Source organism: Cynocephalus volans, chromosome 11, assembly GCF_027409185.1.
Source record: "Cynocephalus volans isolate mCynVol1 chromosome 11, mCynVol1.pri, whole genome shotgun sequence".
Classification (NCBI taxonomy): Eukaryota; Metazoa; Chordata; class Mammalia; order Dermoptera; family Cynocephalidae; genus Cynocephalus; species Cynocephalus volans.
Window position 1 is genome coordinate 85,926,726 of NC_084470.1, and position 13,529 is coordinate 85,940,254.

The 13,529-nt window shown below is 39.1% G+C and overlaps 1 protein-coding gene across 1 annotated transcript in view; it reads right to left on the minus strand.

The window, feature by feature from the left end:
- The window catches only part of IL5RA (interleukin 5 receptor subunit alpha), a 29,451-nt gene extending 23,931 nt beyond the window's left edge, over window positions 1–5,520 (minus strand). Inside the window, exons 1-5 of the mRNA XM_063113415.1 lie at window positions 5,439–5,520; window positions 3,777–3,922; window positions 2,846–2,984; window positions 1,323–1,476; window positions 1,060–1,247 (exon numbers count right to left, since the gene is read on the minus strand). Coding sequence (XP_062969485.1) covers window positions 1,060–1,247; window positions 1,323–1,476; window positions 2,846–2,984; window positions 3,777–3,922; window positions 5,439–5,520 — 709 coding nt within the window. The remainder of the gene's footprint in view (window positions 1–1,059; window positions 1,248–1,322; window positions 1,477–2,845; window positions 2,985–3,776; window positions 3,923–5,438) is intronic.
- Between the last annotated feature and the right edge of the window lie 8,009 nt (window positions 5,521–13,529).

Consider the following 13,529-nt stretch of genomic DNA (forward strand, 5'->3'; position numbering starts at 1 on the left):
TTGAATAATATTTTAGTGTATTCGTCAAACACTTATGCCAGACACCATTCTAAGCACTTTATCGTTATTAGCACACTTAATTCTCACAAAGACCTCACAGGAAGAATTAGTTTCTCCCTATTTTTTAGATAAGAAGACTGAGGCACGGAGAAATGGCCAGGTTGTCAAAGATCACTCAGCTAGTCAGAAGAGGAGCCAGGATCCAAGTCCCAGCAGCCTGGCTCTATGCCCGCACTAGCCACCAGCCCACCACTGACGTCTTGAACGTCAATAATCAAGAATGTCATGTGAAAGTCTCCTGATGACTTTCATTAATAGAAGTACCTAAGATGAGGTTCTGTCTTGAGTTAAGCTAATAAAACTTTGAATAATACATTGAGAGCTGAGAATTGCATGCTGAGAGAGACATTCTAACTCGAGAACGTCCAGAGGGGATGGGGCAGAGAGGTGGAGGGTCATAAAAGGACTCCACGGGGAACGGGGGAAAGGGAAGTCGGCACGTGGACAGGGGCCTCAGGACAGGAAGCCCCGCTGCCTTTGGACAGCGGAAGGACCATCCTGCGGGAAAAGGGCCCAGAACTGTTCAGGGTGGCACCAGTCTGTCACAGCACCCATCGTGGGCAGAAATTTCACAAAACCAGTGAGAACCGATGAGAAATGAAGTAGGCTCCCTTAAACAGGGAGCTCACTCTTCCCGGTGCAGTGATTCTCAGCTGGGGGAAATCTCACCTCCTAAGGGACATTCGGGAATGTTTGAGACTTTCTTTTTTTTGTCACAAGACAGGGACAGGAGGAGGACACCGGTGGTATCTAGTGGGTAGAGGCCAGGGATGCTTCTGAACATCCCCAAACGCCCAGGACAGACCCCATAACACAAGGTCACCCAGCCAAATATATCACTAGCACTGAGGTTATGAAACCCTGCGCTGGAGGTTTTCAAACATCGGCCAGATGGTTGCTTAGCATCAGAAAAGCAGTCAGCAGGGGATCGTTGTAACCCCTTCCAAGGCCGAGAGGCTGCGATTGAGGTATGGCAGCCCCGGGTTGAGTCCACCTCACCGATGGCGTGAAGAGCGAACAGCCGGTCGAAGGGCTGGATGGCGGCGAGCCGGCTGGAGCCGTTCACCTGCACGGCCAGCTGCTCGCGCCCCTTGCCGCTGATGGAAGTCCTGGGGAACCAGCACGCGGTGTTCCTCTTCAGGGAGTCTTTGCTGTATTCCTGGCATTCCTCCGTCCAAGAGCCATACCTAAAGGGGGACACTCGTGAGTTTTATAAAGCTGGAGGAAACAACCCATTTGAATGAGTAAAAATAGCTACTAACCTATAGTAGAGGAAATACTGCGTGTCCTCAGGGGCGTTCTGGCCAACCAGCCAGGTGCAGTGAAGAGAAACTCGGTATGGCCTGGAGTGGGTATAATTAACTGCTGCAGTGTTTGTGCTGCAAGTTAGATTCACAATTGAGGTTCCAGGTAACCCTAGGTTGTCAAAAATAAAAAGAACAACATTGCCATGGCAGCACATGTATTTTGTATTTCTTTGGGGACCATAGTGATTGTGAAAATCTTATCCATCATCAAATATGTGTATTTTTAGAAACCTACTATTTGCAAAAGGCCGACTTACTGGAGGGACGAAACTAAAATTACAAAGCCCCAGCTTCTGACATCAAAGAGCCTCCCAGCTACTCTGGTTGGGGGTGGGGTGGTGGTTGAGTTTCCAGGTTCAAGAGTGATACAAACATTGTCATTCAGAGGTTGGTGTCCAGCAACCTTGGTGTACTAAAGCCACACTTGTCAATAACTAGTGGTGAGACCTGGACCCCTGCTACTTCTGGGCCTCCCAGGGAGGGGGTGGGGGGAGAGAGCCTCCTGTCATCTGCAGAGAAGTTGAAGACAGAAAATGAACTAAAGTCAGTCTGCTTTGTATTATAGATATAAACATAAATATAATGTCTATATTATATATAGATATGTATATCTATACATATACATGTCTGTATACCTGTCCATGCACTGCAGGACCAGATGGTCTGTGCCCAAGTGCAGTGTAGAGTTCCTGAAGTCTTGTCTCACAGTTCCTATCCAAGGAATTATTTGGTGTGAATTGTGTTTGGTTCAAGGCAGAAATAATTAGTTTTTCATTAGTGTCAACCTGTATCGGAGTGCTCAGAGAATAATTAGAATTGCAGAAATGCAATGCTGAAAAGTGTCTCAGACATACAACAGAGAGGTAGAAGAGTGGTTTAACGTAAGGCACACAGTGACTCATACTTGGGACTTTGTGTCCACTTTGGATTAGTCTCTGTGCTTGGGATCACGGCCACTATGAACTGGCTGGTGTATGGTCTAGACAGCATGTGATAATGAGTAAATTGGAAGATCTTAATGATACTGATCTTCATCATCAACACAATTCAGGAGGCATGGTCTTTTTATGCAGTGGTGTATCAAGAGAATACTTTGGAAATTACTGATGAAAGACAACTGTGACTGGATGCGTGCACATGTCCCAGGAGCTGGAGGTCTGCTTCTCCTTTTTTCCTTCCCCGATTCCGTTTTTTGAGTGTTTAATCAGAAGGATCGCTGGTAATTATCAGGAATACCAGCTTTTCCCTGGAGGCTAACATAGCGACAGTGGCTGTTTTGCAGGGCTGTGCCAGGTGGCACTGGATGAGTTATGATCGTGAGAAGTGACAGCAGTCTTGGTTAGGATGCTGATGATGAGGACAAGCACTTGGCGGGAACTGGCAACTGACTACAGAAAAGCAAGTTGTTGGTAGTTTTTCTACTTTCCCATATTTGCAAAGTCCAAAACATAAAACTGGATTTCAGAGGCCTGCTTTACCTGCTGGGGCTTCAAGTTCAGCAGAAACCCAGCTGCTGGCCAGGAGCGAGTGGTCGCTCCATAGGATGGTCCGCACGCTTGCTGAAAAGCCTTTGTGCAGGATGGTTACGCATTTGCTTGCAGTGCTCCTGGTTTCATACTGCAAATGAAACCCACAAGTCATGACAGGTGGCAGGGCAATAGCCTTAAGACAACTATTTGAATCAGATATACGTTTTCTTCCACTCTTTAAAGGATAACTAAATAAAATACACTGAAATAGTTTTGCTAGAAAAAAATTAAAAACAAAACATTGTAATAATAACATCATAATTCTTCAATGATGCATGAACACAGTCCTCTTATAAAAACAAATAAAATATTACTATTAAGGCTTGAGTTCCTTTTGACCACCATTTCTAGTTCGTCTCCTTCTCAGAAGTTTCTCCTCAGACAGAAACTTGTCTAGAATGCCATAATGACTGAAAAATAGTTAATACCAATCACTTCTCACCTGTATCTATCAAGTGCGTCAACATATCCCTGCAGTAAACCTGAGCCTCCGGGAAGTTAAATGACTGGTCCAAGGTCACAAAAGCAAGAAGTGAATGAACCAGGACTTGAACTTGGTTACTCTGACCCTATGCCCTGTCCTATTCCCACTTTACTGGGCTACTCTTTTCTGTTCTTCTGGCCGTTTTAGTGGAAACAGAAAACCAGTGTCTAATCTTTAATACCTAAAAATTTACTAAATGTTCTTTCTTAAGGAAAACAATTATCCTAAAGTTGAAATATCCTGTGCAGCTGTGAGCAATATGCATGGCACAAGTTCACAGCCATTTCAACAGACACATAGCAGTTTTTCTTCTTTTAACTTAAAATTTTGCTTGGTAAAAGAAATGCAGTCAAAACGAGTATTTACTCCCAATAAGAGTTGCCATTAAACACTTACATCATCTTCTTGTGGGGCATTTATTTTCACCTGATATTCTAAAGTAACACCCCTTTGCTCTTGATCAGGATTTGGTTCCCAGCGTAAAAGAACTTGAGCTAAACCAGTAACTTTAATGGTGAAATTGGCAGGTGGGAGGAGTACAACTGTTGATTAAAAGAAAAAAGAACCAACACGATGTTCATTTGTACATGGGCAGCACTTTAAATTTTTTTTAAACATTTCATTATGTAACATACTATTTTATTATGGCTATTAGAATATATAATACCAAAATAATTTTCAAAGAGGTTTCTCTAAAACTGTTTTGAACTCATTATCTTTTTTACCTTGTGCAGGTGTTTACCCGTAACATCTGCATGTTTTTATTGAAATACGAACATTTTACTACATCATTATTCATTATAGCTGTACTTTTCAAACTGAGGTTTATTATTCATTTAGGGGCTGTAATAACAATTTACTGGTTTGTGACCAGCAAACTTTTTTTAATGATATGGAGGAAAAATAGAATAGAAAATACCAGGATACGTCAAACACTAATAAGAATAAGAGCTGTTTCTTGAATCTCTTGTTTCCACTGCATAAAGGTACTTATGTATTTGTATGTGTACTGGCTCGTGATGTATAACATGTTTATTTCTTAATATGAACCACAGTCAAAAATTACTTATATAGGCATTTACAGAAAGTGGTTTTTTTCTTCATGAACCACTCTGACCCTGCTTTCGAAACAAAAGCTTTCATTTAATTACAAAATCAATACCTGTTCATTACAGAAGTTTGGAAAGCACAGATGAATAAAAAGAAAATAAAGATTTCCCATAATCCTACCACTGAGAATGGCTTTAACAGGGGATATATTCACTACATTTTTTCTGGGTATATATTTATGCAACTTTTAATTTTTTTTTACTAAAATTAGAACAATATTGTATATGCAGTTATGAAACCTTCTTTACCCACTTAGTAGATCGACAGAATTTTTCCATTGACTTTTAAAAGCCTTCCATGACTTTGCATCCATATTTGCCACATGAGGATTTCTACAGCTCTGTCTATACTGCACTGACTACTTGTGGCTATTTAAATTTAAATTAATTTAAATAAAATCAGATGTTCCTTACCTTAGTGTATTCATATTTCAGGTGCTCAATAGACACATATGGCTAATGGCTAATGCACTGGACAGTACAGAGATGAAACACTGTCATCATCACAGAACTCTCTGTTAGACAGTGCTAGGTCAGGACCATATAACAGTTTTCCTTTCTCTGTCATCATACTAAACCCACAGATCGACATGTGAAAGAACAAAACATGGTGGAAGTTTCATATTTTTTGGCCACAAGCCTTTCAAACTGTCCCCTTGCATAGGAGGCCATTCCAAAGGTGGACGCCAGCACCGGCTTTATCCTGCAGTGCCCGCACACCCTCACTTGGAATTTGAGTTCCCACAAAAACTTTGCATTTCAGCCAACATTGCTTTCTTCAAATATAGCATGTTCAAAGAGTCTGTATTCTGATAAGGATAAATACTCTCTTTTATAAAAATCCACATACAATTTCCTAATTGAAGGTTTAGTTAGAAGAAAATAATGCTATCATTTTTATAATGTACTTATTTGTAAAAACTTATTGAATTGAATCAAAGGTCCTTACACTTTTTATCAGGAAGTAAGTCTGCTTGCACTATCACTGTGGTCCCAAGAAGAATCAGTAATTCAGGCACCATGGTGATCATATCCTACAGGAAACAAAGAATACGAAAATCCAAATCTCATCCTCTGGCCATTTTTGAGAGAAACTGCCAACTACTTTCTAACGTAAGATGTAGTCAGTGGCCATTTAACAAACATTTCTGACTTCTCTGTTATGTACTAGAAATACAGATATGAACAAATCTTGGACCTTGCCTTTCAAATGTAGATCCATGTAGTCTGAGGAGCAGAGTGAAATGTAAATCAATAACTGTAAACCAGTCAAAAAGCAACCCTAATAAAGGTGTGGACAGGACATAGTAGGAGCAGAGAGACATGTGGTCTGACTCCTAAAGGAAGAACTAAAGTTCCTGACAAAGGAAAGGCTTTCCTGGTAAGAACCCACGGTACAGGGTCCTCAAAAAGTTCATGGGAAGATTCACATTATCTTTTCATTCCATTTTCCATGAACTTTCTGAAGTACCCTCATATGTGCAAAGCTGGAATAGAAGACAGCAAATAGAAGAGGACTGACCCGAGACCACAGCAGATCTTTGAACAGTAAAAGTTCTAAGTACACAGTTAATAAAAGACATAACATGACCGTTTTTATTAATGAGTGTTTAAGTGATGAAGCCAAATGGGAGCAGGTCACAAAAGAATTGAAGAACATCGCTATAGACCCAGAGGGAAAAAACCCCCAATATTTCTACCTACTTGAAACAATTGGACAATAAGAATGAATCTGGAGTAGGAAATGTTATGATAACTCAGTGTGAAAAAGCAGAAAAGGCTCCGCATCTCATTCTAGAAGTCAAAGAAGAGAGCTGAGGATCTCCTGCTGGAAAGCGTAGATTAGAAATCTTGAGTTTTTCCTTTGCAAATTTTAAACGACATTTTTCATATGAACTTAAGTTTGAAGGACAAATGACACGCAGGGCTTCCACCCACGGCGTGCTGCCTGCACTTGTACAGCATTCTCCCCGCTCTCAGGAGCTCCCCAGTGGCGCGGAGCACAGCACCTATGGTCATTATCCATGTTAATCCTATCCATGCAGGAAAGGAGTCTGCACAGTTAGGTAATTTGCCAAAGATTAAAGAGCTGGGAAGGAATGAAACTCGGACCCAATCTTGGATCTTCCAACAGCAAAATCTATGCTCTGTCAATTTATGGTACTAATTAAAATGACATAATTTTCACTTTAAAACTTTATTTAAATAGCTTGGTATTTTCTAAATATAATTCCAGTAGAACCACAGGAAAGACCTTGGCTAAATGGATACCTTCAGGAAATAGCACAAAATACTCTTACTTCCTTATTACTTCTTGACCTATTACTTAACTAATTTACTATTACAATTAAGTTATTAGTGAAATTAGCAAAATGCCACAACTGCAGGGAAGGAACAGCACATAAATCTCTTAATTTCTTTTTCAGAATTATGCCAGTTTTGATCAAACTAATCCTGTTTCTTTTTCTCTGATATTTCCACACCATGTAGAAAAAGAACTTTCAAAACCGCAATGATGATGACTTAAAAGCAGGTACTTTAATTTTTTTAAAAATTTCAACAAGTGAGAATTTTAATGAGTTAAAGGGAAGCATCAGTAATTTCCTAAGCCTGAGAAGCAAAGATAAAAAATCCTTAACAGCAACAGCAAAGACAGCTTCCTCTTCAGGTTATGAAGGTGATGTCTTGAAATGTCAACATTTCCTGAAATAATATTAAATATTCTCTAACTTTGCACAAATTTTCATTAACAGGAATACTAGGTTAGAAAAAAATGAAAAATTAATATTCTCTAGCCACTTGTACTGACTGGCAAAGTAACAAATGCGTTATAACCATACTTGTAAAAATAATAAACATCCATTTATACTTTGCAATTAAACTGTTGAAATAAATAATGAAACTTGAATATCTCAGTGGGGAGATAATTGAATATTTTATATAAGAAAGCACTCTCCCCTAGAATTTGCCATGTAGTCTGATTTTAGAGCTGCTGAAAATAGAATTGTTTTTCAAACTGGACCATTTAAAAATTTTTTTACTATTATGTTTTTTGCCATAAACAGCTAGACACTTTTGTCACATCTCATTATGATTTTTTTTATTCGAAAAGACAATAAATTTGAAACAAAATCGGTTGCTCTACAGATAGTCCAAGTTACTCAAAAAGGAGTCTAAATATCACCAAGAATGACAATTTTTGTGAGGCAGATACATTTCACACAAGGCTGAGTAGTCCTAGCATCTGACTCTGTGTTTTCTATGATTCTGGTCACTCTCTGTTCTGTTCCCTGAAAGCACCTTTAGTCTTGGCCTGTGGCCCTTTAATAGTTCTGCTCCCTGGCATAGCATTCATCCCTGCTGAAAAAAAAGATTCAAATCCCTCTGGGCCAACTCTTTAATCCAAAAATACATTATTATATAGATGTCAACTGGGCTATATTTCATCATCTACAAGAATAGAGCTATTGTTCTACTAGCTAGTACTTTACTAGTGTAAAGATACATCTCAAGATGACAGCATGTTCAACTCATTCTTCCCATGGCTACCAATTGAAATCTAGCAGAAAACTATCAAATTGTTAAAATAAGATTCAAATTAAGCATAAAGAATCAAAGGTTGTCAACCTGCAATAAATCAGAAACACACAATCTCTGAGAAACCAGAAGCTACTTGATCTGTGACATTTCATTGAGTCAATCTAAAATTCCTGGAGCGCCCTCTGAGAATCTAGCTTCTCGTAAGTGTATCTTCTTTGAAATTTAGGAGAAAACATGAGCACAATCTCTTTTACTACAGGTGTTTCTAGGAAGTCAGTTGGGTAAAGCTGTGACAATTGGTAATGGATTTCCCCAGTGTTCTTAAGAATTGGTCAAGTTCTACTGAAGTTCAGATTTATATATACTTTCTCCTCTTTTGCTCTTTCCAATATATTTTTCTTCCTGGGCATTCCTGGGGCATTCCTTACAGCCAAAGTTGTAGAAGCAGCCCTGTTTTAGAGCCTTTTTGAGTCAGCTGAGGTGATATCTAATTCCAGATTCAACGTCAGTGGCAGAAATTGAAAAGCAACTGGGAGGATTCATGCTCTGTTAGGCTCTTAAAAGTAAGGCGTTTACTTCCTTTTTTATTCTGTACAATGTAATCAGCAATAAAACCCATCTCTTGGGGGATGAAGAACAAATAAATAAACCAAGGTGTAAAATGCTAACGACATGTTTAGCTACATGTATTGTATTACCCCTCTATGAAAAACCTTGCATGCTCCTACAAATATAAATGAGTAATAAAGACCACTTATCATGTATACACTTTTTTTTTTTTTTTTTTGCTACAATAGGACTTCCAATTAGTATTCTAAAATAGTTCTAAAATATAACATAAAATGCTCTGTCAGTCTAGGTGGAAATGGTGCTGTCACCCTGAGTGATTGGAAAATGGATAAAGGAGTTTGTGACAAATATCCCACTGGTTAGATATCTTCCCTCCAGTCACACGTGGTGTGAGCCATCATCCCGCACCCCCACTCCCCCATTCCTGGGCATACCTGTCTATAGACAGTCCTCTTGTTTCGACCCGTACTCCTCAACAGAAGGCAGGGACTGTGTCCGTCGTGCTGGTGCTCTTGGCTGCAGTCCCAGCAGCTAGCACAGTATCGGGCACAGGGCAGATGCTCAACGTGCCTGGCCCTGTGTAAAGAGACACCAATTAGAACACAACCCTTCCAAGGCAATCTATGTGCAGTAAAGTCTAATAAAGGGACAGTCAGGGCAAGAGAGTCACAAGCTGGGGAGCACGTTACCAGCCTGTGTCTTGGAACCTTGCCTAAACATTCCCCCACTCAGCACTTCATGTAATGTAAACAAATGAGGCAATTTGATTTCCAAAATTTTATACTATTTCATAATGCAAACTTTTAATAGCTACATAGATTAATTTCTTTTTAGATAACTACAAAAGATTCTAATCTTTCTGTCTGTCTGTCTTGCTCTCTCTCCTTCTTTCTTTCTCCTTACTTTTCTTTTTTCCCATTCCAGTCATTTCTTCTATCTAAATGGAACTACGTCTACCTTGCTTTGGGTAAATAATTAAGTTAGTGAACAGAACAGCCAATGAGAAATTTCAGCAAATTTTTAGACATTTTATATAAAACAAAACAATCCTGGAAACCCAAGAACCCCCAGCAGACACAAAAAGCAGTATACCTTCAGTTAGATACAATGCCATCATCTCTTTTTTGTTGCTGTTTCTTAATCTGCAGCTTCTTAACCCTGAAACTTCTTCACCAAGATATTTTATTATACCTTATATCCTATTTTCTAAACTCATATATTTTCTAAGAAATCTTGGCAGAATATATGTCCCATCTGAAACCTATGAAGTGTCTAGAGCAGTGGAAAACAGATATATTTATACAAACATTAACAAAACTATAGGTGTTACTTTAATATGACTCACCTTGCCATGAATTTGTACCTGTCAGTTAATTAGCCATTATGTAAGAATAGAACACAATACACAGAATCAATATGACATGCCTAATACAAGCTCAATAGCACCATTATTAGTTCTAATAATGGAGTTATAATCATGGAGTTATAAGATTTTGTTTCCCCTTTTTCATTATTTAAGATTGCCATATATTTATAAATTATTGTTTCTCGCTTTCCTTCCCCCCCAGCCCCCGTGTTATGAAATTATTAGGAGGTGCAGCACAGGGTACAGCCTATGTTGTAGGAAAAACTCTGCAATGAGTCAAGCATCGGTTCCCACTTACTGAGAAGTGCAGGGGCCATGCGATCAGAAGCAGCAGCGGGGCACTGAGGGTGAACCTTATCTCTGGGTGCACTTTTTGACTTAGAGGCGGTTCTTTGCTCTTTCATCATCACAGCTGTAATGGTGCAAAACTCACAGGCAGTTTCCTTTATGATGGAATAGCAAGGCGACTTCTCTAAGCAAATATTGAAGAGGATTTGTAAGAGAGCAATTACAGATGAGCCTTGCTGGAACTCCCAATGACCAAACTGCTGTCAAATGAAAGGATCTTTCGTCCAGATAGCCACTATCTGATAACTGTCTCCTCTGCATGTTCACCCTCTTTCAGAGATGGTGCGCTCTCCTCTGGAGCTGAAATTAACTTTTACTCGTGGCGACAAGGTAATCGAGTTTTCTCTGGGCCCTCTAAAGCACTGCATTTCTATTTTCTTTATGTGCTTCACTCGGCTAGAGTAACTATTGTGCCTCTATCACCTTTACACCACCAGGCACATGATTTGACAAGAAATGGGCCTGAGAAATAGCCTCTCCCTCCACGCTGAGCATAGTAGCAATTGTCTTTAGGGAATGTCCTTAGTTCTTCTCTGCTTTGTAGGCGGGTCCTGCACCCTCAGGTAAATATACGTGGGGGAAAATGTTTCTGGGTGTGATAAATTGCTCGTGTCTGTAGCGTGGGCTCCTGCTACACAAATTATGACATTTAGCAGTGTTGTGTTCACTCCAAGACCTTTTCCCTCACAGAATCTCCCAGTTCCCAGTGTAGCGCCCCAGCTGACCTCAGCATGCTTCAATTTAAACAAACCTACTTGGATTTTCCTGCCATTTGTTCCATTTCTGTTTGTTTCGTTTCAGGGAATTTCAAGGAAACTGACTAGCAAAGCTAATTTTTTTTTTTAAAGTGGCTTATTTCACTTAACATAATGTCCTCCGGGCTGATCCATGTTGCTGCAAATAATAGGATTTCATTCTTTTTTATGGCCGTGCACAGTAGGGTGCCCACAGGTAATAATAATATACACATCAAAGTAGCAAGAAGAGAGAATTTTGAATGCTCTCACCACAAAGAAATGATAAATGTCTGAGGTGACAGATATGCTAATTACATTAATTTAATTATTACACAATGTATATTTGTATTGACACATCACACTGTATCCCATTAATATGTACAATTATTATGTGTCAATTAAAAATAAATTAATTAAAAATTTATGTTATAACACCAAGGTCAAGAGTTCAGATTCCCATACTGGCCAGCCATTAAAAAAAAAATTAAAATTTTAAAAATGTAATTTAGGAGGTGAATAGATAAGAACGGTGCTTAATGTATTATCTGAGCCAGATGTTGCCTTTGAAAGGAGTTCTCAGGCTTAGCCAAAGGGATGAGTGATGTGGGATTCCCTGTCCCCTTAGGAGCCAATGCAGGAGACTTGGGAGCAGAAGGGCCAAGGAAACCTCAAAGCAGACACAGGGAGGCAGTTGCCAAGGTTAGGTCAGCAGTTCTGTTTGCGAGATGATAAACGAAGGACACCCCAAACAAAAGCTCAGTGTGGGAGGATACTTCAAAAAGTTAAAGAAAAAATTTACATTATCTTTTAATTCTATTTTTCCACAAACTTTTTGCAGTACCCTCGGGTGTACTGTGCAAGTATGGTCAGCGGATGTACTTGGGGTTCCCAAGGTAACTGTTTTAGCATTTGCCAAAATGAAACCAGATCAATAGCTGTCAGATGACCTGAGCAATGTAATTTTCCTTGGGGTGAAGTGAAGTAAAACAAGGAACAGAGATCCATCTATATGCTAAGAGTGACCCAGAAAAGTTTAGTTATAGTATCAGCCATCTGGTCTACTCTTTAAAGTTTAGATGTAGCATATTTGTCACTAAAGAAGCTTTAAAAATACTTATTAATCATTGTGAGGGTAGTAATTTCTGACTTGAAAGGCTGCTTTAATGTTCCTTACGTGTCTTACCTTCATTTACCCAATCTACATGAGGGGTCTTCAAAATGTCCTGGAAAGACTAGTATTATCTTTTAATTCTATTTTTCCATGAACTTTTTGAAGTACCCTCATATTTATTGAATGCATTTATGTGCTATGCTAGGCATAAAGAAAATTAGACCTGGTTACTCCCCTAGATACCACCTCCCTGGGTATATGATCTGTTTATCAATTATGCCAATAAAAAAAAGGTGCTCATGTTTTTTCTCCATGTTTTTGTATAAGCCCAAAGGAAAATAAGAGAGACAGGGATTTGAATAGTTTACTTTTTATGGCAACAATTTTGTTCTTTAGAATAAAATATAAATATCCAAGAACAGTATAATGAAACATGCTGGAAGAATTCCAAAATGTTTTCTTTTTTAAAATGCAATCAAGGGCCGAGCCCGTGGCGCGCACTGGGGAGAGTGCGGCGATGGGAGCGCAGCGTCGCTCCTGCCGCAGGTTCGGATCCTATATAGGAATGGCCGGTGCACTCAATGGCTGAGTACCTGTCATGAAAAAGACAAAAAAAATAAATAAATAAAATGCAATCAAATTTGCCTGTATCCTTTAAGAAACAAAACAATGTGGGTTTAGCCAAATATGAAATATTTGAAAACATGAATAGTAATAACATTGAAATCAGGGGTTAGTGGCTCCACTGTGAACTCTGGTTAAAGGAGCTAATTAAAGGTGGAAATCCATCCGTGGAAATACTTCTAGGAATCCATACCATGGAAATAATGTGAAATGTAGACCAAAATTTATACAAAAGAGAGAGAGAATGAAATTCATTATACCTTTATCTGTGATAGTAAAAGTAATATAGAAATGGTTAAGAGAAATACATAAATTCTCAAGGTTGAAATATGTGGGTATTAAAAGGGGTGTTTATCAAGAACTTTTAATAGCACAGAGTGTTATGGAAAATGTTAAGTAAAAGCAACAGGAGAGTATATACATATACACACGTATAAATTTTTTCATAATCTCATTTCTGGTCAGAAGACCAGACTGATAGGGGTGATTATCTCTAAGTGGTAGGTGTATTAGCCATCTATTGTGACAGGACAAACAACCACAAACACCTCACTGGTAAACAATGATAGGCATCTATTTCTTCCGTATGTGTCTGAGTTTTGACTGGAGTCTTGCTAATCTTGGGCTGGGCTCCAGATCACCGTGTGGGTTCAAGTTTGCTCCAAGCATCTGCCATTCATTTGGACTGGTGGCTATCCAGTGTGTGTTCTTTCTGTGGTGATAGCAAAGTTGTAAGAGAGCAAG